The sequence below is a fragment of the Nannospalax galili genome, unplaced genomic scaffold (assembly GCF_000622305.1).
Source record: "Nannospalax galili isolate Female #2095 unplaced genomic scaffold, S.galili_v1.0 scaffold212, whole genome shotgun sequence".
Classification (NCBI taxonomy): Eukaryota; Metazoa; Chordata; class Mammalia; order Rodentia; family Spalacidae; genus Nannospalax; species Nannospalax galili.
The window spans coordinates 2,171,852-2,196,463 of record NW_008333884.1 but is presented as its reverse complement, the minus strand read 5'-3'; the positions used below and the strand labels follow the sequence as shown (position 1 = coordinate 2,196,463).

Below are 24,612 nucleotides of genomic sequence, written 5' to 3'. Positions count from 1 at the left end.
AGCAGCCTGAACAGACTTAAACATAGCAACCATTGAAAATGCAGTTGAAAACTCAGTTTCACAAAGGTAGAATGATGTAGCATCAACTTACATTGAACAGGTAATTTTAAAATATTTTTATGTGTATGCATGTATTACCTGCATGTAGGTAAGTGCACCCGTGTCGTGCAATGCCCACGGAGGTCAGATGAGGCTGTCAGATCCTCTGGAACTGGAGTTACGGACAGTTGTTAGCTGCCATGTGGGTGCTGGGATTTGAACCTGGGTCCTCTGCAAGAACAGCCAGTGCTCTTAGCTGATGAGCCATCTCTCCAGCCCAAATACAGAGATTTTTCAACAAATAACACCAGAATCAGCCACTTGCCTTCTGCCGACTGAGAAAAATCAAGCTCTTTTGTTTTTGGATCTTTTGCAGGCTACCTCAAATCTGCCTTTTGAAAGAGGGAAGGAAGAAGGCAAAAGAAGGGACAGAGAGGAGAAAGGAGGGGAAATGGGGGGGAGGGAGGGAAGAAGGGGGGAGAGGAAGATGGAAGGGAAGAAGAAAGAGTGGAAGAAAGACAGAACAAGGGGGAAAGAGAAACAGAAAGTGAGAAGCTGGGGACAGCAAAGAGTTCTACTACATTGTAGCTACCTGGCCACCTCCTACCTTCCCACATTCCTGCCCTCCCACCCTCCTGCTCTCCCAAAGGCTGGGAATGGAGGAGAGAGGGGAGGAACAAAACGACTTGGGTTCTTAGCTTAAGACTCCTCTCAAAGAACATGGTGTTCTCTGACAGCCAGGATTACGGAGACAATGGCTAATGGGATTTGCCTTTTGCCAAGTGTGTCTAAATGGTTCTCTTAGAAAGCCATCTTTAAACAGCTTACAGGGCCACAAATACCCCAGTCTGTAGAAAGCTCTGGGAGCAGAGAGGCCGGGTGACTCTGGGGAAGCCAGCTTTGCCAGGGAGATGAAAGAGGCAGAGGGAAGCCAAATGCCAGGTCCTTGGTGACCAGGGTGGCCTTGTAATGCCTAGTTTCACATAGCCTGGGCTCAGTCCAGGTACCTAAAGGGAATGAGGGACCAGACCTACCAGCTGCAGGACTTTCGGTCCATCTAGCCCAGGGCAAACTCGTCCTTAAGGCCTGCAGCAAGTGCAGCCACCCTATGCCAGGAGGGACTCAGGGGGCACTCAGAGGGCACCCTCAAGGGTCCTACTCCCTGGGACACATCAACTAACTGTCAGCATTTGGTAAGGCCATTCTGGAGGAGGAAACTCAGATCTGGGGCACTCCAGGTCCAGCTCCAAAGAGGCTCAGAGAACAGGTTCCTTTTACATTATACATTTTTCATTCAAGATTGCTAGGACAACAGGGAAGCCCTGGTTAACTGTCAGATCAAGTATCACAAGGTACAAAGATAAGCCAGGTAGAGGTGCCTCAGTCTGGGTGAGGCCTGAGGAATGCCCCTAGTACTGTTCTGTAAAGCTACTTCATCAGCCAGGCATGGCAGCACATGCCGGGAATCCTAGCACTCAGGAGGCAAAAGCAAACAGGAATGTCACAAGTTCAAGGCTGGCCTGGTCTACATAGTGTGCTCCAGGGCTACATAGCAAGACCTTGTCTCAAAAAAACAAAAAACAACACATAAATAAATAAATACTCAAAAAGCCACTTCATTCAACCACAGTGGTAATAAGGAGAGGCAAAAGTGGAATGAGAGCCCATGCAGACACAGGGCCACGGCAGGGAGCAGGTGCTGCCTCCCAGTCAGCCTGGTAAAACCTGCTGGGAACCAGACACTCACAGACCTAGAAACCAAATGTGACTGTGGGCATGCACATAAACACATCAAATGACTAGAAGTTATAACAATAGCTACAACAGCTCAGAAATAGTCAGCATTTGATCTAAATTGTCAAGTTACATGGTGTTATGAAGACTATGAAAGAGGGTCTCAATTCACAGACCCTCAATTCCAAAGTGAAGACTATAAAAGAACACACTGACCCTCAATTCTAAAGGTACTTTGAGCCCCACCAGCAGTTTACAAACAGGCCCCCTCCAACCTTCATCACATGTCCAAACTCCAGTTGAATCATGAAGCTCTTAAACTCTACTTATAAGATGGCTCCTGTGCCAATCATCCACAGTATCCTTAGAAGCATCTTACAGCACAATGGGATAGACGCCGCCACCCAGTTGACCTAGCTATGCATTATATTAGGCATACTTTGGGAATTTATGCTTACATACGATCCCATAGCCTTCGCAGTGCTCACCAGCCACACTTGCATTACATCTTAGCAGCTCCCAGAGGAGACAACTCTCTACCTCTGAGAGGAAACAATTCTGATCTACTGATGATGATGTGGTGTGTGGGAACACAGTATCCTCAAGTGAAGAGGTGTCCTGTTAGAGTGGAGTGTTTGAGGGAGGCTCAGTAGTGGCTCTACTCCCTGGGACAAGTGGGCATCAATCAGACCCTCTATAAAAATGGCACTTACTTGATCAACAATTTTTGGCTTCCAAGATATCAGAGTACTCTGTCCTTTATCTGTTTCCCACTATAAATCCTTCCTGGTCTGATCAAGAGAAGAGCTGGACCCCTCTCCTAGTTATTCCCTTCAAGCTCAGAGCAGAGAACACTGAGGAACTAGCTCCATCAAGGCAATCTAGACAGTGAGACTGCTCAGTGAGTAAAAAGGTGTTTGTCACCAAGCCTGACAATCTGCATTTGATCCCTGGAATCTATACGATAAAAGGAGAGAACTGACTCTTACAAGTTGTCCTCTGTCTTCCACATGGGTGCAATAGCATATGTACCCTTCAAAAACCTGTCAAGGGGCTGGAGAGATGGCTCAGCAGTTAAAAGCACTAACTGCTCTTACAGAGGACCCAGGTTCGATTCCCAGCACCCACATGGCAGCTACAAACTGTCCTCAACTCCAGTTCCAGGGGAATCTGACGCCCTTTTCTGACCTCCGTGGCATTGCATGACAGGAGTGCACTCACATACATGCAGGCAGTACACTCATTCACATAAAACAACAACAACAAAAAGCGTCAAAAAGAAAAAGTGGAATCCTTGAATTTAAATTTACTGGGATGCCTACCTTGAATTCCATAGAGCCGGTTGAGGCGTGATCGCCGAGCCTCATCAGCATAGGGAACAGCAAGCCAGGGCATCTCACTGAAATACTGCTTGAAAGACTCCTCTGACCTGCAGAAAGATGTGGAGAATAAGGTTGTTACCATGTGTGTACCTCCACTTGGTCCTCCCCACTATTACCAAGATGTGCCCAGGCTTTTGCAGGGCTGCAGTTTCTAATCTTGACCTCCTCAAACACAGGTACAGTGTTCACCAAGAAGCAGATTCCACCTAGCAGGTGGATCCCAAACCTACTCACCTGCATCTTACCAGTCACACTCGTTGTTAGCACAAACACAGCTGATTTTTGTAAAGGTTTGTTTTTATTTTATTTGTGCACCCAGGGAAGAACATTCACCCTCCTTACTCCTGTGATTCCTTTTCCAAGTCCATTCAAATAGCCCCAGACTGAGCGTGTGACCAGAGGGAAGAAAACGAATACATATACATCCAAGACAGAGCCAAGCTGTGTCAGTCTCTAGCTCACTTCCATCCTCCCGAACTTATTTTTTCTTCACAATCTAGAAAGTTGACCAACCCCAAAAGTATCTTAATTTCAACAGACCCAGACCTGGACTAGGATGTGCCTCAGTACTTGCAGCAAGAACGTTTTTCTCTGTCAAAATCCCAACCCCTACTCCATGGTTTACAATAAGGAAGAAATATGCGGGGGAGCGGGGAGAAATGGGTGTAAGTCACATAGGAAAAAGGGGTGTGGCGCTGCCACTTTAAGGATGCACCAGTACCTGTCTGCACTAACAAAGATGATCTCAAACTTCTGGCCTGCTTCCTTGATCTTCCGGTAAGATTCGACCAGCACTCGTGTAAGGCTTCGGCAGGGAGGACACTGAAAGACAAGAGCCCCCGCTGTATGACGTGCCTTCTCTACTTCCAGCCACTGGCCATTAGGGGCCAGGTTAGAAGACCCAGGTAGGACCGGAAGAGCAAAGCCCAGTTTATACGTGAGACAGAAGCAAGCTTGTGTCTCTTCATGGCAAGCACCTGGCTTAGCCTGGCCCAGGCAATGGGTAGCAGACAGCAGTGAGATAGCTCCCTTAGGGAGCCTTAGAAATCTCCTCCAGATGGGTTGGAGAAGCCATTTTCTTAGGGCTGTTATCATAACATTAGCATTTATTGCATGACAAGAGTGCACAAGAAAACATAGCCAGTGAACTTCTGCCCGAGCCATCACACCCCCACACATCTAGACACAGCGGTGACACTGTTGCTTCCTTCCATCTAGACTAAGGAGGGACCTAATACTCACCCAGTGTGCAGAGAAATAGACTCCCACATGAGAGCCTTCTAGACTGCTGCTCTCCATCGACTGCCCGTTATTTTGAAGCAAGGGCCCCTCAATGACTTCCCGGAAGGGCTTGGGTCCCCAAGGGAATTCCAGACCTGAAACAAGCAACAGACAGTGAGAACATCAAGGCTCTTTGCAATGGCCTGGGACCCAAGAGTCCTCAGAACTAGGCACAACTTTGTCACCAAATAGTGTTTGTCAACACAGCCACAGGATCTGTAGCTAATGTAGAAACAAAAGAACTTGGGCCAGCGAGATGACTGAATAAGATCTGCTACCAGGCCTGATAGGCTGAGTTCAATTCCCCGGGACTGGAAGAAGAGAATTGCCTTCCGAGGGTTATCCTCTGACCTCCACATGTAGGCACCTTGAGCAAGTGAGTGTGCGCGCGCACACACACACACACACACACTTTTTTTTTTAATGTAATAAAAACAAATAATTCTCTTCCAACTCCTAATGTTCTGTAGAACAAGGACAACTTTGTTCACTGCTATATTTCAAGTATAGGCATAACTTGGAGAGATCCAGGTCAAGATACTGACCACAGTAAAACAAATGCCACAATTAAGCAAGTTTGAGATTTTCATTTCTCAATGCATATAAAGACTATGTTTACCAAAAAATCCCAAAACTGAAAAAGCCCATAATTATATTTACATTATACTACAAAAAGAATTTAGTAGTATTATGTCTAAAAAGTTAAATTTAAAATACTGCAAAAAGCATAACAAAATCATCTGAACTATTAGAAAATAAAAGGCCCTAATAAAATTTTCTTTATATAGTTACCATAAACTTTTAATATGCAAAAATATAAGATATATATGCAATGCCTTTCACATATTGGATTCTCAACATATGTTCCTAAATAAAGTAGTGAATTCTGACAGATTGACTTGAAAATAGAATAAACACTGAGTACATAAATCCATCATCCCTGTACTGCACAGGTGTGCCATGCCATGCCATGGGTATGTGCATTCATGGCCATGAGCATCTCATTAAATTACAGTCACCTTGAGATAGAAATAGATACAAGCTTATTAATGTATTTCATTATTATATGTTCAAGTTTTTTCCATTCATGAAAATGGCCTACAATTAAATATCTACATCAGAATAAGATGAAAATGACCAAAATAATAAGCTCTGAATTTTTGTACATCTGTTCTAAGTAGTCCTGTGTAATCAAAATTGATAGACAATTATGGTATAAAGAAATATTTCAAAACTGGGAGCTAATCTATGGCTTTATACATCGTTCCACATAAAGGCTTTTTCTCGAATGTGTTCAGGAAATACAACCGCAGCTAAATAGAATGCTTAAATTTAGATCGCAAATCAGTAAGAATGAAGGTTCAACTTTCCATGTTGAAAATCAGCCCACTGATGTGTTCTTAGGAAACTGTGATTATTATTGACTCAGTTTATCATGATACCTTGTTTGTGCGCGTGTGTGTGTACATGTGTGTGTGTTTATTGTAATATTTTATAAATAAAGTCCTTGAAGTCTGAAAAAAAAAACAAAATAAAAACAAAGAATTCATCCATAGCAGATACAGATTACCCTGTAGGCTGTGGTTCCCAAGCCTCGAAGCTCAAAAGGCCCATCTCCTGAGGACCATCTCAGGATGTAGAAGCAAGGATGAAGGTGGACATACAAAACAGGACTGGTCAGGACAGAAGAGGAGACCAGACCAGGCTCTGATGAGGCCAGTTCTAGGAGTACCTGCTTCAGATATAACCCATAAGGCTATTCAAGCCCTTCCTGCCAGCTCCATGGCCTTCAACTCTGAATGTAGATTAGAATCCACTGAGAAATTTTTAAGTCTTATCTGGGTTATACACCCAGAGATTCTAAAGCAACAGTACCAGGCTAGGGCCTAGAGAACCAGTGAGAAGTGAAGTAGGAAACACTAAAAATCTACAGAACCCAGATGGTCTGCATTCTGATGACACTTAAACTCGCAGCAGGAAGAATAACTAACATGTTCCCAGCTGAATACAACAGTATTTTCTCACAGGGTGGTCTGTGGCCCACTGCCTCAAAATTATCTGAGGGGCCAGAAATGGGAGAGAGAAACAGGCTAGTTAAAAATGCAGGTGGGCCAAGCCCGTCCCCAAATCAGAAGATACAAAACTCTCTGAAGAGATGTGGCCAGGCCAGCTATATTGTTAACAACCTTGGGAGTGTGTGTGTGTGTGTGTGTGTGTGTGTGTGTGTACACTATGCCTGTTCTTTATAGAGGGAAATTCTTCTACATGGGGATTGTTTTTCATTTTTGAGAGTGTCTCATTATGTACCTCAGGCTGGCTTTGAACTCAGAATCTTCCTCTTAGCCTTCTGAATATTGAGAATGCAGATATGCACTACCATACCCAGCTCTGGGGAAATTTTTGGTTAAAAAAACTTATGATGAGGGATGAATCCTCTTATTGGATCAATAAGTAAGGGAGAGGAGATCTTGCAACTCCAGTTACACCAGTGCAAGTGGAAAAGAGCAGACTGGCCAGTCACTGAGCAGGTGATCCAGGCAGCTTTCCCAGTATATATCCAGCAGCCAGCAGCTCACCAGAACCAAGGCCAGAGGGAACTGGGACTTGGCACCAGGCAACTCATTACTGAAGTCAGGAGAACACTGGAGATGAGACTTTGCTGGATGACACAGGTGACCTCCCTAATCTCCAAATCTAAACAACAAACTTTAAAATAAATTTATTTATTTAGTTAGTTCGTTTGTTAGTTAGTTTGTTCATTAGTTACTTATGTGTGTATTTTGCCTGCATGTATGTAAGAGCAACCATGTTGCACAATGCCAGTGGATGCAAGAACACATTGTATCCCACGGAATTAGAGCTATGGACGGTTGTCAGACACCAAGTGGGTGCTGAGAACTGAACCCAGGTCCTCTGCAAGAGCAGCCAGTACTCTTAACCACTCACCAGCCCACAAATCTAAACTTTTTTGATAGTTATAAAGTTTTAGATTTCAGTCTAGACAGTGGTACATATCTATAATCCCCAGGATTTAAGAAGCTGAGATAGAAGATTATAAATTCAGAGTTGCCCAGGCTACATAGCAAGTTGCATGCCAGCCTGGGCAACACAGTGAGATCTTGATTCATTAAAGTAAATGTTTCAAATTTCAGATTTTGGAGTGAAGGCAGTTCAAATGGTAATATCCATGTAAATATTTCCAGATCTAAAAAAACTCCAAAATCTAGTCTTTCTGCTCCTAGTCTGACAGTAGATTGGGTCTAGGGATTCCTGCATCAGGTAATACTCAGGAGATGAATAAATCTCATCTTGCCAGCTTCATAGTTCTCAACTTCAAATGTACATTAGAATCCAGTGGGGAGGGCTGGAGTAATGGCTCAGTGGGTAAAGATGCTTGCTGTACACTCAGGAACATTTCAGATAATGGACACTCTGTATTTTTAAAAGATTTCCACTTATTTATTTGTTGTGTGTCATGCATACACACATATGCATGTACCACTGTGTATGCTAGGGCACATGTGTGGAGGTCAGAGAACAACTTGTGGGAGTTGGTTCTCACCTTCCACCATACAGGTTCTGGGGATCGATTCAGGTCATCAGGTTAGGTAACAAGTACCTTCACCCACTGAGCCATCCTGCCAGCCCTCTATATTCTATATTTAAATTTTAGTATTTTTTTTTCATTTTATGTGCATGAGTGTTTTTCATGCATGTAGTAAGTGTACTCATGCGTACATTGCCTGTGGAGGTCATAAGAGGGTGTTAGATCCCCTGGAACTGGAGTTACAGACAGTTGTTATCTGCCATATAGGTGCTAGGAACCAGGTCTTCTGAAAGAGCCATCAGTGCTCTTAACTGCTGAGCCATCTCTCCAGCCCCTCTATTCTACATAGCAGGCCTCTTATTGCCAAGGTGATAGTTGTCACTGAAACAGCACTACAGGTAACTATTTGGGTTCTTGCTACTTTTCAACAGCCTCCTCAGTTCTCAAAGCTGAACTTCCCTTTTCCAGATCCCATCTGCTTTGGCCCATGAATTAAAAGCCCCCTGGAGGGACATTCTAATCCCTTTAAAAATATTAACCACCCTGGAGAATACAGTAATTTCATCAAGGCAACATTCTCTAGCAACAAATACCTGCTTACAGATATTCATTAGCACTTGCTCTACCCGAGGTACAGGTTAGGGTACGGGAGGTGATTGAGTCAAGGAGGCCAGGCCTTACCTTCTGGGTCATCTCGAATCACCAGGAGCCCATTCCTGCACACAACCTTTCCCGTGGTGGCGTCTAGAAATATTAGTGATGGAATGTTGGAAATTCGGTATTTGTTCCAAAGTTTAAGCTATAAAAAGAAAAGCAGAAGGTGGTTAAATCTAAATCAAATTAACTGCAGAGTTCTTTTGAGTCCCTGAGCTCCAAGAGATGAGTGAGAAAGTACTATAGTATAAAAGTACTACCTGAGTAACTGGCTCAAAGCGGGGCTACTGCGCAACAAGGTTAATTACAACCCCACATGCCCCTGTGGTCTTATAGGGTACAGGGGACCCTGAGTCCCAGACAAGTTCAAGGCATGACCGAAGTGGCTGATGGAGGGACCACATTTAGTCTTTCCTATCTGTCCCTAGGGACCATAAGGAAGTCAGGCGTGGTGGCACACAACTTTAATCCCAGCACTCAGGAAGCAGAGGCAGATTAGATCTGTGAGATTGAGGCCAGCCTGGTCTACATAGCCAGTTCCAGGCCAGCTGGGGCTATGGGGAGACTCTCAAAGATTAAAACACACACGCACGCACGCATGCGTGCAGACACACAAAAAATTGATATCTTTGGAATGTAATATCACCTCAACCAGGTGGCTAAGGAAGGAGGGGAGCTTTGCCTCTGCTCAGGGCAGGTAGTCACCAAGCACTCCCACTCCCCTTGCCCTAGGGAAGAGAGCACAGGTTTTTCAACAAGAGCAAATAGTTAAAAAGTACTCCTCTCCCCACTCGACCAGGCCTGTGATTGGAATAGCAAAGCTGCTCTCTCTCTCTCTCTCTCTCTCTCTCTCTCTCTCTCTCTCTCTCTGTATGTGTGTGTGTGTGTGTGTGTGTGTGTGTGTGTGTGTGTGGCTTGCTGAACATGAGGCAGTGACATCCCGAGCCTGTTCTAACCCTCGGCCCTCAGTGCCCCTCCAAACAGCCTCCAGGCTGTTGGCACAGTATTAAGGTTGGAAACTGTCAGGCTCAGGGCAGGGTCTAAGAAGAAGGAAGCTGAGAGCTAGGTATGCAGAGACCCCATTCTTTGCTCGCTGCCAGGGCATGAACACCCTTTTGGTGGACCACAGGGTGCTCTGAAATACAACTGCTAAGACCCAAGACCAGAAATGTTGGGCACCAAACAGAAAGAAGCAAAGGATGGCTGCCCAAGGGTGATGAACCAGAGGCTGGCCCCTGGCAGAACATTGCATGAACACGCTCAAAGGCAACAGGCCTCAGAAGGCGGCTGCACAGAGGGGAAGGAGTGTGTCGCTGGGGCTCTACTAGTATTTAATTCAGTTCTAAGCAGAAGTTCTGCCAAGAAACTTGAGACTTCCCAGCCTATGGAGACACATGACTTGGGACCCTGCTTCAAACTAAGTGGCAGTGCCTGGTTGCTCATCAGCCCCACATTTCCGGTGGGCTCACAAGACAGCCTCTTAACAAAAATGGTTGTGGGCTGTTTACAGGACCAGTATTGCACTATTCAGAAGAAACATGATTCTGGGCTCAGATCAAACCTTCTTTTGCTGTTTTGAGAGACGGTCTCACCATGTAGCTGAGGTTCACCTGGAACTCACTATGAAACTCAGGCTAGCTTTAAACTCGGGATCCTCCTGCACCAGGTCCAACTTCAGATGGAATTTTTTTTTTATATTTATTTTTATGTGTATGAGTGTTTCGACTACATGTATGTATGTGTATCATGTGCATGCCTAGTGCCCACAGAGGTCAGAAGAGGGCACAGGATCCACTAGAACTAAAATTACAGATGATTATGACCTGCCACGTGCTGGGAACCAGACCTGGGTTCTTTGCAAGAGCAGCCAGGGCTCTTAATGCTGAACTAGTTCCCCAGTCCCCAGACAAAACGTTCTTAAGAGAAAAGGTTTCACAATGAACAAGACCCTTTTGACATTGCAATTAGCAGCCTAAATTTGCTGTGCAAGAGCCAGGTTACTTTACATGGGTGTGGGGGCATTGGAGAGATGGGTCAGCAGTTAAGAGGTTAAGTGAACTTGCTCTGCCGCACACCTTTAATCCCAGAATTAGGAGGCGGAGGCAGGCGGATCTCTGGGAGTTCAAAGTTAGCCTTGTCTACTTAGTGAGTTCCAGGTGAGCTGGGGCTACAGGAAGACCCTGTCTCAAAAACGGAAGTGGGGGGGGAGGGAGGAAGGAAGGAAGGAAGGAAGGAAGGAAGGAAGGAAGGCAGGAACTTGCTCTACAATCATGAGGGCTGGAGTTCAGATCCCAGTACCCACACAACAAGCCACATGTCCCTGCAAACACCTGTAACTCCAGCTTCAAAGGGCATAAAGACAGGATTACTGGGGCTTGCTGGCTTTTTCAGTCTAGCTGAGACTCAAGCTCAAGTTCAGGTTTAAGGAGAGACCCTGCCTCAAAGGAATAGGAGGAGTGATGGAGATCACCTGACACCTTCTCACTCACTCACTCCCCCCACGTGTGTGTGTGTGTGTGTGTGTGTGAGAGAGAGAGAGAGAGAGAGAGAGAGAGAGAGATTTTTGGAAAACGAAGATTAAGATGTTTGAGTCTCAATTTTTTAATTAGTAATTTTAAAGAGTAACTCTTGAGGTGAAAAAAGTAATCACTGGAGAAAATTGGGAAGCATAACAAACCACAAAAATTAAAATAAGAAAAGTAACCCATGATCCACCACTTAGGAACGTTTAGACTGTGTTCCACACCCAGCAACAGCTCCCTCACCAATGTTATCACCAACATTGGTTTTTCCAACTTGACAGGGAAAATGCACCTCTTTTGCTACTTATATTTTACCTGACGTTTAGCAGGCACAGAATTACTAATATGCAAGGTTTTCTTCCTCTGTATGTTTTATAACTGGCAGTTGATGAAATTCACTATGCAGATAAAAACTGAGTACCTACCATGTGCTAGGCCTCTTCTAAACACAAGAGGCGCAAGAAAGAGCAAAGCAAATGGAGTTGCTGCCCAGTAGAGCTTGTTGTCATGGGTGAGAAAGATGATAAACAAGAACAAAAATGGAGCAGGGTGTAGTGGCACACCTTTAATCCCAGCACTCTGGAGGCAGAAGCAGGCAGATCTGTGAGTTGGAGGCTAGCCTGGTCTACATAGCAAGGTCCAGGCCAGGGAAAAATTATTTCAGATACTTGTAAGGCATAGAAAGAAAACCTAGCAGGGAAAAGGCAAAGGTGTGGTCAAAGGGATGGCCCACATTTTAGTGAGAGGCTCTGGAGGGCATCCGAAGAGATGATGCAGGGGAAGTGATGGCATGGCACAGACTTCAATCATGCAATTAAGCAAGTCACAGGCACCTGTGACCCAGGGGACCTGCAGAAGGGCAGGAGACTGACTTATTTGTCAGTGAGCTCTGTCTGTGGCTGGGAACTAACTTTCTCAGGTTATTGATCAAAAACAGTGTAGAAGGTCCATTTTGACTTCAATTTTAAGATTTATTTTCTTTTAAACTTTATTTATATGCATGGACATATGTCTGTGTGTATATGTCACGTGTGTGTGTGTGCCCATGAAGGCCAGAGAGAAGGCATCAGATTCTCTGGAGCTATAGGCAGTTGTGAGCAACCCAATGTGGGTGCTAGGAACCAAACTCAGGTTCTCTGGAAGAGCAGGAAGTGCTCTTTAACTGCTGAGCCAGCTCTCTAGCACCCCATCTTGATTTTGATACCTTAGTTAGAAAGTTGGTCCTTAGGTTCAAGAAGTCATCTCAGCCTGCCTCGAGGTTTCTATGAAACTCACCAGATATGAGAAAAGCTTGTCATTAAAGAATTAGCCACTCTGCCTCAAAGTCCACTAAAGGTCTCCCAAAGGCCTCCGAAAACAGGTTTCTTAACCATTTGGGGTGTCATATATACACGTATGAAACTGCCAGAGCAAAATGTACATACACACAAAGTCTGTGTATAATATCACAGAACTCATGAATCCCAAGACCCGCTAGTGGGACCTGCCAGACTGCAGGACATCTGTGAGCTCCAGATAAAGACTCCTTTGTCTTGAGTTGGTTTCACTGAGGATCTTGACTTTGACTTAACAGGAGGGCTATAATATTGCTCTATCTTTATCCCTGCCACTCAAATCTCCAATAGAATCTGCCAAAATGTAAGACAGCAGCAGAGTGAAGAGTGGGAGGTAAACGCCAATGTCCAGAGCCCTGCCTCCTTTTCAGGCTGATAAGCACCCACAGGGTCCACAGCATCCTTTGTCTTACAAGCGGTAAAATTCAAATAACTAGGATTGAGAACTAATTACACTTTTTAAAAAGCATCCCCCAAAATGTGAGCTCACACTCTTCCTCGGTATTATAGTTGAGCTTTTGTGTGTTTGCTTATTTGTTTGTATGGAGACTTGAACCGAAGGCCTCCTGCATACCAGACCAGCACTCTACCACTGAGCTATCCCCGGAACTCCTATGATGAATCATCAGCACTTCCACATCATCTTAAAGTTCCATCTGGGGAGGAAAATGTCAGTGTGTAAAAAAGCAGACCTCTGAGGGGTAGGCCCTGTACTTATTAGACATCAGTGGAGGACAACGGACTAGATTTGGATAGGTCGCACCTCACTTTTAGCACCAGCACACCCACACTGCCCAATGAGTATAAGCCCAGGGAAAGTGACCCAGGTGAAAACACTCTGAACTCGAAAAGCACGACACGTGGGAAGCTTCATTTATATTGGAATCCAATTTACACTTATTTCTCAGCGTCAGCATCCTCTTCAAAAACCATTTTCCCGTCAGCTTTGTTTTAGTTAATCAACTGCACAGTTAGGCTGTAAATGGAATGACTTACAGAATGGGGTTTGCTTTCTGAGTACGTGGTTATTTTGCCATAAGCACCTTATAGTCACCTGTTTGTTGCTTCCTCTTTCCTTTCACTCCTCCCTCCCTTCCTTCCATTCCTGCATTAGTTCACCCATCAATTGAATACATGACACCAGACTGTTCATGACCATCAGCTCTACCAGGCTGTGCAAATTTCAGTCACAGTCCAAATTACACTCTGGGACTCATGCTTTGGGGGCAAGGGAATCAAATATTTTTCAGCCCTCTCTCTCTCTCTCTCTCTCTCTCTCTCTCTCTCTCTCTCTCTCTCACACACACACACACACACACACACAAGTTTTTTTTAAAGGCAGAGTGACATTATGTTGCCCAGGCTAGCCTTGAACTCCTGGTCTCAAGTCATCTTCCTAAGTGGCTGGGACTACAGGTGCATGCCTGCTCCCAGCTGAAACCTTCTTTTGTTATTGGCTCTGTCGGTTTTGCTAAAAGAACTCTGACACCACATCTGATTCTGCGAGGAATTCCTACTTGGTTTCCTGCCTTGGCTCAGATGACTGATGGGAGCACAATCTGGTGCAGACAGGCGTAGGAGGGAGAAGGTGCTGAGTCAGCCTCTTCCCATTCAGCTGCCTCTGAACTTGAAGGGGCAAGAACTCATATTCCACTGGATTCAGGAGATTTTTGAAAAAGGTCAGCGGCAAAATAAGCATTTTGATGTTTTTTAGGTAGTGCTGGGATCAAACCTAGGCCCTCATGCTTCCTAGGCAAGCACTCTACCACGGAGCTACCTCCCCAGTGCAATTTAAGCATTTAAAAAGGGTCACACTGACTGTTACTGCTGCAACTGGAAAAGCACAAGTGACTTTTATATCCATGTTTGTTCTCTCTCTCTCTCTAGGGACTGTGAGGGCAGAGAAGCTACCCTCTGCAGAAGTTCATCTGCAACTGACCTTTTTCTTCTAGTTACCTAAAGACCAAGTGATTGCAACAGGATATGTCACGCAAAACCCCAACAGTAAAGCGCTAAATGCTGATGATCAGGGCTGGGGAGCTGACTTAGTGGATAACAGCACTTGCTGCCCAAGCATGAGGACCTGAGTTCAGATCCCCAGTACCCATGTAAAATAGCTAGGTGTGGCCACATGGGCTATAGTCCTGGTGTGGGGGGTGGCTGGGGGTGTAGCATGAAGGGTCACTGGGGCTTGCTGGTCAGCCAGTCTAGCCCCAAAGCAGCAAATTCCAGATTCAGTGAGAGACCCTGTCTTAAGGGAATAAGTGAATATTAGATCAGGACACCACGTCCTCCCCTGGCCTCCACATACACGGGTGCATGCGCCCACCCACACACATGCATACAACACCCATAGACTTGGTCCTCATCTATCACAAGAAAAAGTGATTAGTTTACCAAATTCAGAAGCAAGGCAACAAAGATAACACAGAAGAGAAACACAGGACAATGTTAGCTCAACTTGGCAGACTATAAAGGGATGACCAAATGGGCTATCCAGTTACTTGAAAATTCCCATCCTGGGCCTGACGGCTGGTTCTGGTTCCAAGGATGTGGTTGGAACTAGCAGCCTAGGGATGCTGGCCAGAAAAGCTTTTATAGTGAGCCATGAAACAATGAAGCGACTATCACAAGGGATAGACTGGGAACTGGTAAACTGTAAAGATTCAAGGAGAGAACTGGGCGCATCTGAAATGCATCTGAAACTCAGGATTAGTTAGCACTGCAAAGGCTGCTAGGAAGCGTGACCTGGTGATTTTTGAGAAGGCCCAGCTCCTGAGCTTGCCCCGGAATCTGCCTCCCAGGCTAAGGATTGGCTCTTGCACTTGACAGAGGGGCTAAGCTTTTATTTCTCAACAGCTGCTGCAAATCTGTGGGATGAAGCCAAAGCTAACACAGATGTAGGATTAATCAGCAAACTCCTTGGTCAAGTCAGCAGGAGCCTTCTCAGGCAAACTCCCCCCCCCTTCCACCCAATGCTGACCACAGTAAAAACCACCCTTTCTGTAAGCAGCACTCAAAAGACAGATCCTTGAATGTGTCCCACCCTTCCTAAACAAACACAACTGAAGACCATTATAGACACAGAGGAAAAATTCCCTCCCTCTTACCTCTAGTGTCCAGGCAATATATACACTCCGGGCTTACTCAGCTCTGGAGCAAGACTGCTTGGGTCTAAGTCAGCTTCAGCCACTCAGTAGTGAGTGATCTCAAGCAATATATCTAACTTCTCCCTCAGTTTCTTCATCTGTAAAATGGAGATAATAGAACCTATACTTTATTGGACTGTTAGGAAGATTGAGTTATCTTGAATGCTTGGACTAAGGCCTGGCACAAATGAGGTGCTATATAATACGTAAGGGTTGGTGGCTGTCCTTCACATCAATTATTATTGTCGGTGGTGGTGTCCCAGCACTACCTTCCAAATGCTCCTGTAGGCTCTGTTCGCACATCTCCAGAGTTCAGACCAAATCTTTGAATCCCTTGCCCCCAAAGCATGAGTCCCAGAGTATAATTTGGACTGTGACTGAAATTGAACAGCCTGGTAGAGCTGATGGTCATGAACAGTCTGGTGTCATGTATTCAATTGATGGGTGAACTAATGCAGGAAGGAAGGACGGGAGGGAGGAATAAGAAATAAGAAAGGAGGAGGAAACTGAAGGGAGGAATAGAAAGGAAGGAGGGAGGAAAAGATGGAGTACCAGGGAAGAGTATGAGGGAGGGATGCAGGCAACATGGTTCTTGGTCAGCTAGACCAGGTGCCTAGCTAAGCAAGTCAGGCTGTTTAAAGAGCTTCTGCCTGATGTGTCTTCTAGTTCCCAGGAGGAACATTCTTTAACTCACATAATAAATGACTTGCTACAGATGCCAGTGGAATCAGGGCTCTTCTCCCTTTATCTAATAGTGCCCTGTTAGAATTTTCCACTCCCTCTCCCATCCTCCCTTTGCTGGGAGCTGGCCTAGAGAACAAAACAGTATGTGAGACCAAGGTGCACATACGTGGGCTGGGCCAGGCTGGTGAGATCCACAGCTAGCTTGAGAGAACCCTAAGGTCTCCTAATGTGCAATTGTAACACTGGATTTGGAATGGAGAGGGGCTGGTGTCAGGGTCTCACTGTGTATTCCAGGCTGATCTGGAACTCTCTCTGTAGCCCAGGCTGTCTTTGAACTTGAGATTGTCTTGCCTCTGCCTCTGCAGTCCTGAGGTTATAGGTGCACACCACCATCCCTGGATTTTTATAGCGGGTTCACAGAGAGGACCTATGCCCCCCAATGGTCACAAGATTGTGAAGTTTATAAAACAGTGTTGCAGGCTTGTAACACCAGCTACTTCTGAGGCTGAGGCAGGAGAACTGCAAGTTCAAGACCTGCCAGGGCTTCAGGGTGAGTTTGAAGTCAGCCTGGGTAATTTAAGGAAACCTAGTCTCAAAGCCTTAAATAGGAGCTGAAAAGATGGTTCAGCAGGTAAGAGCACTGGCTGCTCTTCTAGAGGACCTAGGTTTGGTTCCCAACACCCACATGGTAGCTAACTATTCCAGTTCCAAGGGATCAGACACCCTCTTCTGGCCTCTGTGGGCATTGCAAACATGGGTACACTTATATACATGCAGACAAAACCCCACTTATACCTACAAAATAAATAATAAAATGTTAAAATTAAAAGTGGGTTGGGAGTATAGCTCAGTGTTAGGATACTTTCCTAGCATGTGTGAGGCCCTGATTCAATCTCCAGTGCTACAAAAAAAAAAAAAAAAAAAAGTAAAATAAAATAAAAAGTTCCCTCTGCTTCCTACAGACAAATGTACCAAGCATTAAACACACCACAGGCCCTCCCGAGACCCTCCTTGCCACTGTATTAAAAAGATTAGGTAGTTAAGACATTAAAATTTTAATCTTCATTCCTTTACATACCAGAACAGTGAGTTTTCTATTAATAACTGATTTACAACTGACCCAACCAAGCTGTGCAATTCAGTGGGGCTTTGCTAGGAGGGAAATATACTTAAAATATTAATCAAAGTGCTGGGGCTGGGTGCAGGTGATGAAACACCAGGCCTGCTTCAGAAGTCTTAGCATTTATCAGTGGAAAATGGCTGACATGAAACACTTCATGTTATTTATCTACATTTATGTGTACACTAAACACTATGTGGAGCTTTGCCTACATGTAGTAAGGCAGATGGTACTACTTACCAGAGGAACAAGCAAATGGGGCAAGAGGGAAGACTGGCTCCATCTTAACTGAGTGACTATGCCAGGGAGGGCTCTACATGTTATACCAAGGCTCCACCACGTGACCACCTCCATCGTAAACCAGCAGCCCACAGTTGATTTGGTTCTTATCTGTCAGCCAAATCTTTAGTCAGGATCATTTGTTGGGAGGGCAGCACAGGTTAGTAAAATGGTCAGGAATGTGTTCTGGAGCCAGGTTGCCTGGGCCCAAGTTTTGACCCCAAAGTACACTAGGTGGGTCGTGACCTCTGGATCTGTTATCATCCTCTTTCAGAGCCTTGGTTTCCTCATGAGTGAAATGGGGATAATATACTGTTTCACATTATGCTGTGAGAATTAGATTAATATGTGTGCAACATTGGAACTACTGTTTCGTGATCTAGGTGCTCAATAACTGTCAGAAATAATGATAAAGGCGGGAATGTAGCTCAGTAGAATACTTGCTTAGCATACACAAGGCCCTAGGTTCCATCTCCAGCACCACAAAAAAAAAGAGGAAGAGAGACAAAGAGGGAGGGAACCAGTGATGATGATGTCACAAAAGACTACTCCAGGGTTAGAGTAATGGCTCAGTGGTTAAGAGCACTGGCTGTTCTTGTAGAGGATCCAGGTTTGGGTCCCAGCACCTACATGGCAAATAACAACTGCCTGTAACTACAGTTCCAGGGGATCCAATGCCCCTTTCTGGCCTCTGCAGGCATTGCATGCTTGGGTGCACTTACAGAAATGCAGGCAAAACACTCATACACATAAAATAAAACTAAAAAACTAAAAAAGAATCCTGCCACTTCTCCTAGACCATAAATAGAAAAACTGTCCTCTCTAACTCCCATTTAGTCTACTACCTATGTCAGCTTAGGCCTGTGTGCATTTTGAATGCTCATAGAGAGACCCTTACCTGGTGAGTGCCAGCTCTTCTCTGCCTAGGGTATAGGGAGTTAGGTCTTAAAGCCTCTCTCTTCTTGCAAGATACTTTTTATAACAAGTCACTCTGGGGTTGGTAGGGGAGTCAGAGACCTCATTATGTTATCTCTGTATCTTCACTGAAGAGATGTCTGTCCTCTACTGCCAGCCATCCACATCTCCCTGGTGCCCAGCAAGGCTTTGCTTCCATCTTCATGGGTCACCCCAAAGGGCTGCTCTGCTTGGCTGGAACACAAAGCAACCACTGTCCCTTACACCCTGCTTTAAGGGGACCACTGTGTTTCAAGCAGCACCAAGGCAAGGAAGCAGAGGGCAGGGTATGGGAGCACAGGCCCTGGAGTTTGAACCCACCTTGGAAAGATGACTTACCCTCCCCACATCTCACTCTATTCCAACCAAAAACTGGCTTTATGGTTCCTACCACTTAGGATACTGGAGAGCAGGAGCCATACAGGACATGCTCAGCAATGACTCTGGTACATGGTCGGCAGCCCCATTGATTTTAGCTCAGCAGGCCCATGCACAGACAATGAAGATGTAGTCCTCCAACTCCAGAGCACTGAGGAAGCAGTACTGAGCTGTGTGCTGAGGTCACTCCAGTGCCACTGGCCCCTGCCAGGCCTGGAACCCAGAATCATCCACATAAACACAGGCTCTTTACAAAGGTCTTCCTGCCAGAGGGTAGGCATGTGAGCTCAGATCAAGAAATAGAGAGCTGACGTACAGCAAGTTCTGAGGTAGCCTGGGCTACACAGTGATACCTGGTCTCAAAACAAAAACAAACAAACAAAAAAGGTGAGGGGAGAAGGAAGAGAAGGCAGTGGGGCTGATGTAGTTTTGAGTGGAGTGAGGTGCATACTTGGGATGGCAACCCATTCAAGAATCCTTGGCTTCATTACAGACATGAAGAATCTTTCCAGCCAACTGCAGCCTATGCCTCCTTCTGTCTCAGAGCAGAAGAGTCACTAAGACGGTGTCAACAGTTTCCATCACAACCCAAGACACATGGGCTGATGGGCACCATACAGGTGGGCTCAAGAAGGTGAAAAACATAGGGGCGGAGCTCTGCCTGGCTCAGAGGCCTGCAGCTGGCTGCCGGCACCAGCAGCCAACTGTTTTGGCAAGGTCTTGCTATGTAGCCTATGATGGCCCTGAACTTGCTGCCCCAGCCTCCTAAGTATGGAGACTTCAGGAATTATGCTCCCACACCTCGCAGAACAGACTAGTTTGGTGTTCCTCATGGAAGTAGGATACTGACAAGGCTGAGCCTGAACATGAAAAAGAGGTAGGACAGGGGCAGCCAGGGATGGAGGAGGCCAGCTAGAGAGCCCTGTGGAACTGAGGCACATTCTGAGAACCTGGCCCTCCTTGTGCTTCCTCAAGAGTCACATGAAAAGCAACTTGGTTACCAAACTCTATTCAGAAAGCCCCATCTTCAGACTGGATTCCACCATTAACAATTATAACTGTGTGAGATTAAATAAGAGAGGGCTAATGTCTACAATACAAGGCCCCCTGTAAAAGTGCTAAAAACGAAAACAAAAACTACTCTTACTCTCTCTAGTCCAGGGCTGGCTTGGAGATCTCAGTCCCTAACACTTGGAACTTGGAAATTCTGGCACCCATTAAGGAGGTTCTTTAACTAAGTTGTTCAACTTCCTGCCCTAATGACTAACAACCAGGAGATGAGCAGTGTTCTGAGTACAAAGTGGCATATGGCTCCCAGACTCTTCCTGGCCAGCACCGCAGACACAGTCGAGGGGAAGCGTCTGGGCTTCCCCACACTGCAATTCTCACAAGCTGACAGAGGGATTTCCTACAGCCCATCTGGTCCCAAAACCTCTACTGGGCAGAGTAGCTTGGAACAGCAAGGAGCGCCTTGTAATAACAGGCCCGAAGAGCTAAAGAAGTCCTAGCAGCAGGACAAAGAGCCAGTGTGGGTCTGGAATCTGAGGGACATGTCCCAACCCCAAAGGCAGTCACTTCTAGTGGTGGATAGGGTTTCTGTGGCTTGTGTCACTGTGGATCCCTCTGCTGATACAACTAGGAGAGTGGTCAAGTTTCCTGACGTTCACTCTGGGCTGTGCCTTTTTGCTTAAACACTGGGCCCTTGGTTTATAGCCTTCTTTGAGAGACACATCACCACCCAAGTAAAACCCAGAGCATTAGGGCCATACCAAGAGGAACACACCAGACCCTTCCAAGACAAAGGTTAAGACAAAAGGGGAAAGGTCATAGGAAGTCTGGGAACAATCCCCGTTTGGAAGGAGCACATCCTGCAGACTTGGGGATGGGGGGGCTTATCCAGGCAATGCTTCCTCCCACCCTGCCCTTCCTGAGCTGGAAGATGGGAGATAGAGTCAATTCACCCCTAACAGTTCACCCCTTGTGGCTCCACAGTAGGTAGGTATAAGGTAATAACATCTAGAAACTTTCTAGAGCCAACGAAAGGACTTTGTAAAAATAGGCCACTGAGGTTTCTCTCAATTTTTTAAATTGAAAAATAACTCATACCAAAAAGACTTCTTTGTCTGAAAATAGACCTCCAACCTCATTCCCTCTCAGAAGCAGTATTAGTTCGGATTCTCATCCCAGACTCTTCAACTCTGACTGGACTAACCAGCTAGGGCGTCACAGCTGCAGGCTGATTTTCTATTAACTGTCTATGGGATCAGCACTTGCAGGTTGAGTCTGGCATGCTTTTGATTCACACACCCCAACTTCAGTACCAGGTACTGCTGTGAAGGGGTCCACGAGAAAGGGAGGTCTACCTCGCAAACTAGAGGTAGAGGGTTGAGATGTGATCCACCAAGTCAGCAGCAAGAGAAAATTCTATCATTCTAGAATCTGCCCATCATCACACAGGGCTTGCCCCCAAAGACCATCTCTGCTGAGTGCCTGCAAGGGACCAAACCCTATGCTACTTTGGATCTTTGGTGCCTTCTGTGGACCATACTTAATAAATGCCTGAGATGACGCCTTAGGCTAACAGAGTGTGCTGGCTGCTTCATACATGTGACTCCATAGATGAAGCCTGAGAACTGAGCAAGCCACTATTGTATCTCACACATTCATCATGGTTCCTAAACAGCTATTCACCAAGCTGCAATTCAAAAAAGAAATCAGGCAAATAGTCAAATAGTCTCAAAACGTTGTGCAGCTTCCAGTAGATCAGGAATGTGATTGCGTAACGCCTCCTAAACCAAATGCTATAAATTACAAGTCAGCAGGCTCAGCTTTTCCATGTTCGTTCTCCAAAATGAAAATAAGAGCAGGAAATGTGGTTTGTGAGAATGGCGGCAATGTTTATCATTTCAGCGCCACCCATACCTGTTCCCACGTGGAGCCATTAGCACCCAGCACAGCACTCTTTCCAATTTCCTTCCTGATTGTTATTTCATCAGAGGTTTCTGTCCCTTTTCCCTTCCCTGGCTGCCTAGAGAGCTCTGTTTCTTGGCAGACTTTTCTGAGCGCCCAGTTATAAATCCCTTGTTACCACTTTCCTGCTTCAGGAAGTCCCCACTGAACTCAGGCCAAATGACAAGGAGAGGAAAGGAAACATTTACAATAATGTGAGAAATTCCCAGTCAGGAAAAAAAAGATCAAAGATGATAATCGTGAGGGCCTAGTCTGTAAGGAGCAGGCAAGTGAAGACCCCCCCACACACCCATAAACTGGCCTGGATTGGTCCAAGATGGTAACATCACCTCCCTGGGAACCCAGCAAGCCAGGCACTTCCTCAGCTCTGAAAACTGCATCAGCCTAGCTTACAATGGGCCAGCTGTGTCCAGAGTGAAAGGAATCAGATCCTAGCCTAAGAAGCTGTGATCGCCACGTCCCAAGATGCCTTTATATAGAAACAGACTGTGGCTGGCATTGTTCCCCTCCACCAGCTCTTGAAATGAAAGGATTCCACAGTACAATGAAATAAGGAACAGCAGGGAGAAAGAGAGGGAGGTAAATTGTTTGGATACTAGAAGACAGGGTAGAATAGATTGGAAAAGATGAAATTCAAGACAGATGTGTATGAGCTGCAAACATATGTCCTTGAATTTATGCGTCCAAAGGATTCGTGTAAAATAAGGGAGTGGGGGAAGAGCTACATGCTCCATATAGAGATGAATACAGGAGGACACACAGAACATAATATTGCATTCCCCTCTTCTTACAAAGAAACATCAATTCATCTCTCTCTGCTAAATAATGCTACTGTAAAACAGGGTGTGTGAAGGATCCCCGTACAACAACGGGGTGTGTGAAGGATCCCCGTACAACAACGGGGTTTGTGAAGGATCCCCATACAACAACGGGGTGTGTGAAGGATCCCCCGTACAACAACAGGGTGTGTGAAGAATCCCCGATGAAACAGTAGTAATTAAGCAGAGGTTGTCTGAAGTCCCTGTCACTCTCAAAATGATGTCAACTACCAACAATTTATTTCCATTTACTGAGTGTTGCTTTTTTTTTTTTCAACCTCTCTAAAAAGTACTGGTGCAAACAGTAACATTGCCAGGTTCATGCCTAGCTATTAAGAAAAAACAAAGCAGGAAATTTAGATGGGCGTTTCCAATGAAACACAAATGTCTGAGACTGACCGGAAAGACATTTTTACAAAGCTTACATGTCTTGTTTTACTTCTAAACAGCTAACTCAAAGGGACCACCACACAATTGGTTCCAAATGCTTCACAAGGAGAGAAAAACAACCATAAGCAGACTGTTGGACAGGTTAACGTCTCTTAGTTTGAGAAGTTTGAAAGTGACAAGAAAGAAAACTAAGTTCACCTGGACAAGTCAAGGGCCATGTTTCAGAATTCTGCTCAGCAGAAATTCAAGTCCACACCATGCACATACCTGGTAGCTTGTCATCAATAGGCAGTTAAAGAACATCTAAACCCTCCCAACTATTTGTGCCAGAGGGTGCAGGAACAGAGAGACTAAGACACAGCTCTCAGCCTTTAAGGGAAAAGAAGAGCCCAGTAAGTATGCAAGTTGTCTTCATCTTTGGTCCCTCCACATGAGGTAGCTTCCCTACCTCACCATACTCCCTGCTGTTGAGAGTCCAGCACCAAGCTTCTTCCCTGCACTCCAGCCTCAGGCAATGGGTGACAGTAGCAGGTGTGGACACTTGATCCACAAGAACCACCACTCTCTCTCCTGGGAATGTAGAATTGGATACAAAGATGAATTCAGTAAGATGAGAGGTACAGCAGCCTACAAGTGGGTACCATATTGACCTTCTTAGCCTTTTGGGGCAACTGCAGCCCTCGTCCTTCAAGCTCCTGGCCTCTGGTAGCCAGCTGCTTTGTTCCTTTATCTTTAGAGACACTGATCATTTCCCAAGTATAGCAGAGATGGGAGCAAGGTAGAGAGTGCTGATGGTTGTTTGGGGTGGGAAAGACCAAGCACTTACAGAAAGGGCAGACAGGAGTATCTCTCTTTGTCCCGGCCAAAGAGAGCTGACAGAAAGAGGGTAGCATCAAGACACCAGAGAGGGAGAGACAGAGAGTAGCAAATGACAGAAACTGACAGGGTGAGAAAGACCTGCTTCTGAAGTCCTATGTCTGGTCTGGTCCCTCTGTGTCCCAGCTGCATTCCATTTCCTGAATTTGGATGCCCGTGGGATTAACGACTATTATGAGCGTCTGCCCTAGCTATATATGCCAGCTTGAGTGAATTTCTGTTCTTGTAAACAACCCCTAAGACAGATGTGTCAGTATGTCTGTGTACAGAGCACACACGTACATCACGAAATCCTTTCTGCTTAACACAGCAGCAAAGAAAAGGCAAAACTACCTGATACTTTCAACTCTTCCAAATGCTTTCTTGATTATACAGAGCAGTCTTTCCCCACATGCAGGGGTTACATCCTAAGACCCATCTGTATATACTACATTTTCCCTATACATATACATATTTAAGGCCTTTTCCATCTTAATTAATTACTTATATGCTTTGTCCATA

At 45.5% G+C, this 24,612-nt stretch overlaps 1 protein-coding gene across 1 annotated transcript in view; it reads right to left on the bottom strand.

Moving 5' to 3' along the window:
- The window catches only part of Nxn (nucleoredoxin), a 155,812-nt gene that overhangs the window by 8,501 nt on the left and 122,699 nt on the right, over nt 1–24,612 (bottom strand). The window contains exons 2-5 of the mRNA XM_008828827.2: nt 8,665–8,782; nt 4,398–4,531; nt 3,877–3,977; nt 3,096–3,202 (exon numbers count right to left, since the gene is read on the bottom strand). Of these exons, the coding sequence (XP_008827049.1) occupies nt 3,096–3,202; nt 3,877–3,977; nt 4,398–4,531; nt 8,665–8,782 (460 nt within the window). The remainder of the gene's footprint in view (nt 1–3,095; nt 3,203–3,876; nt 3,978–4,397; nt 4,532–8,664; nt 8,783–24,612) is intronic.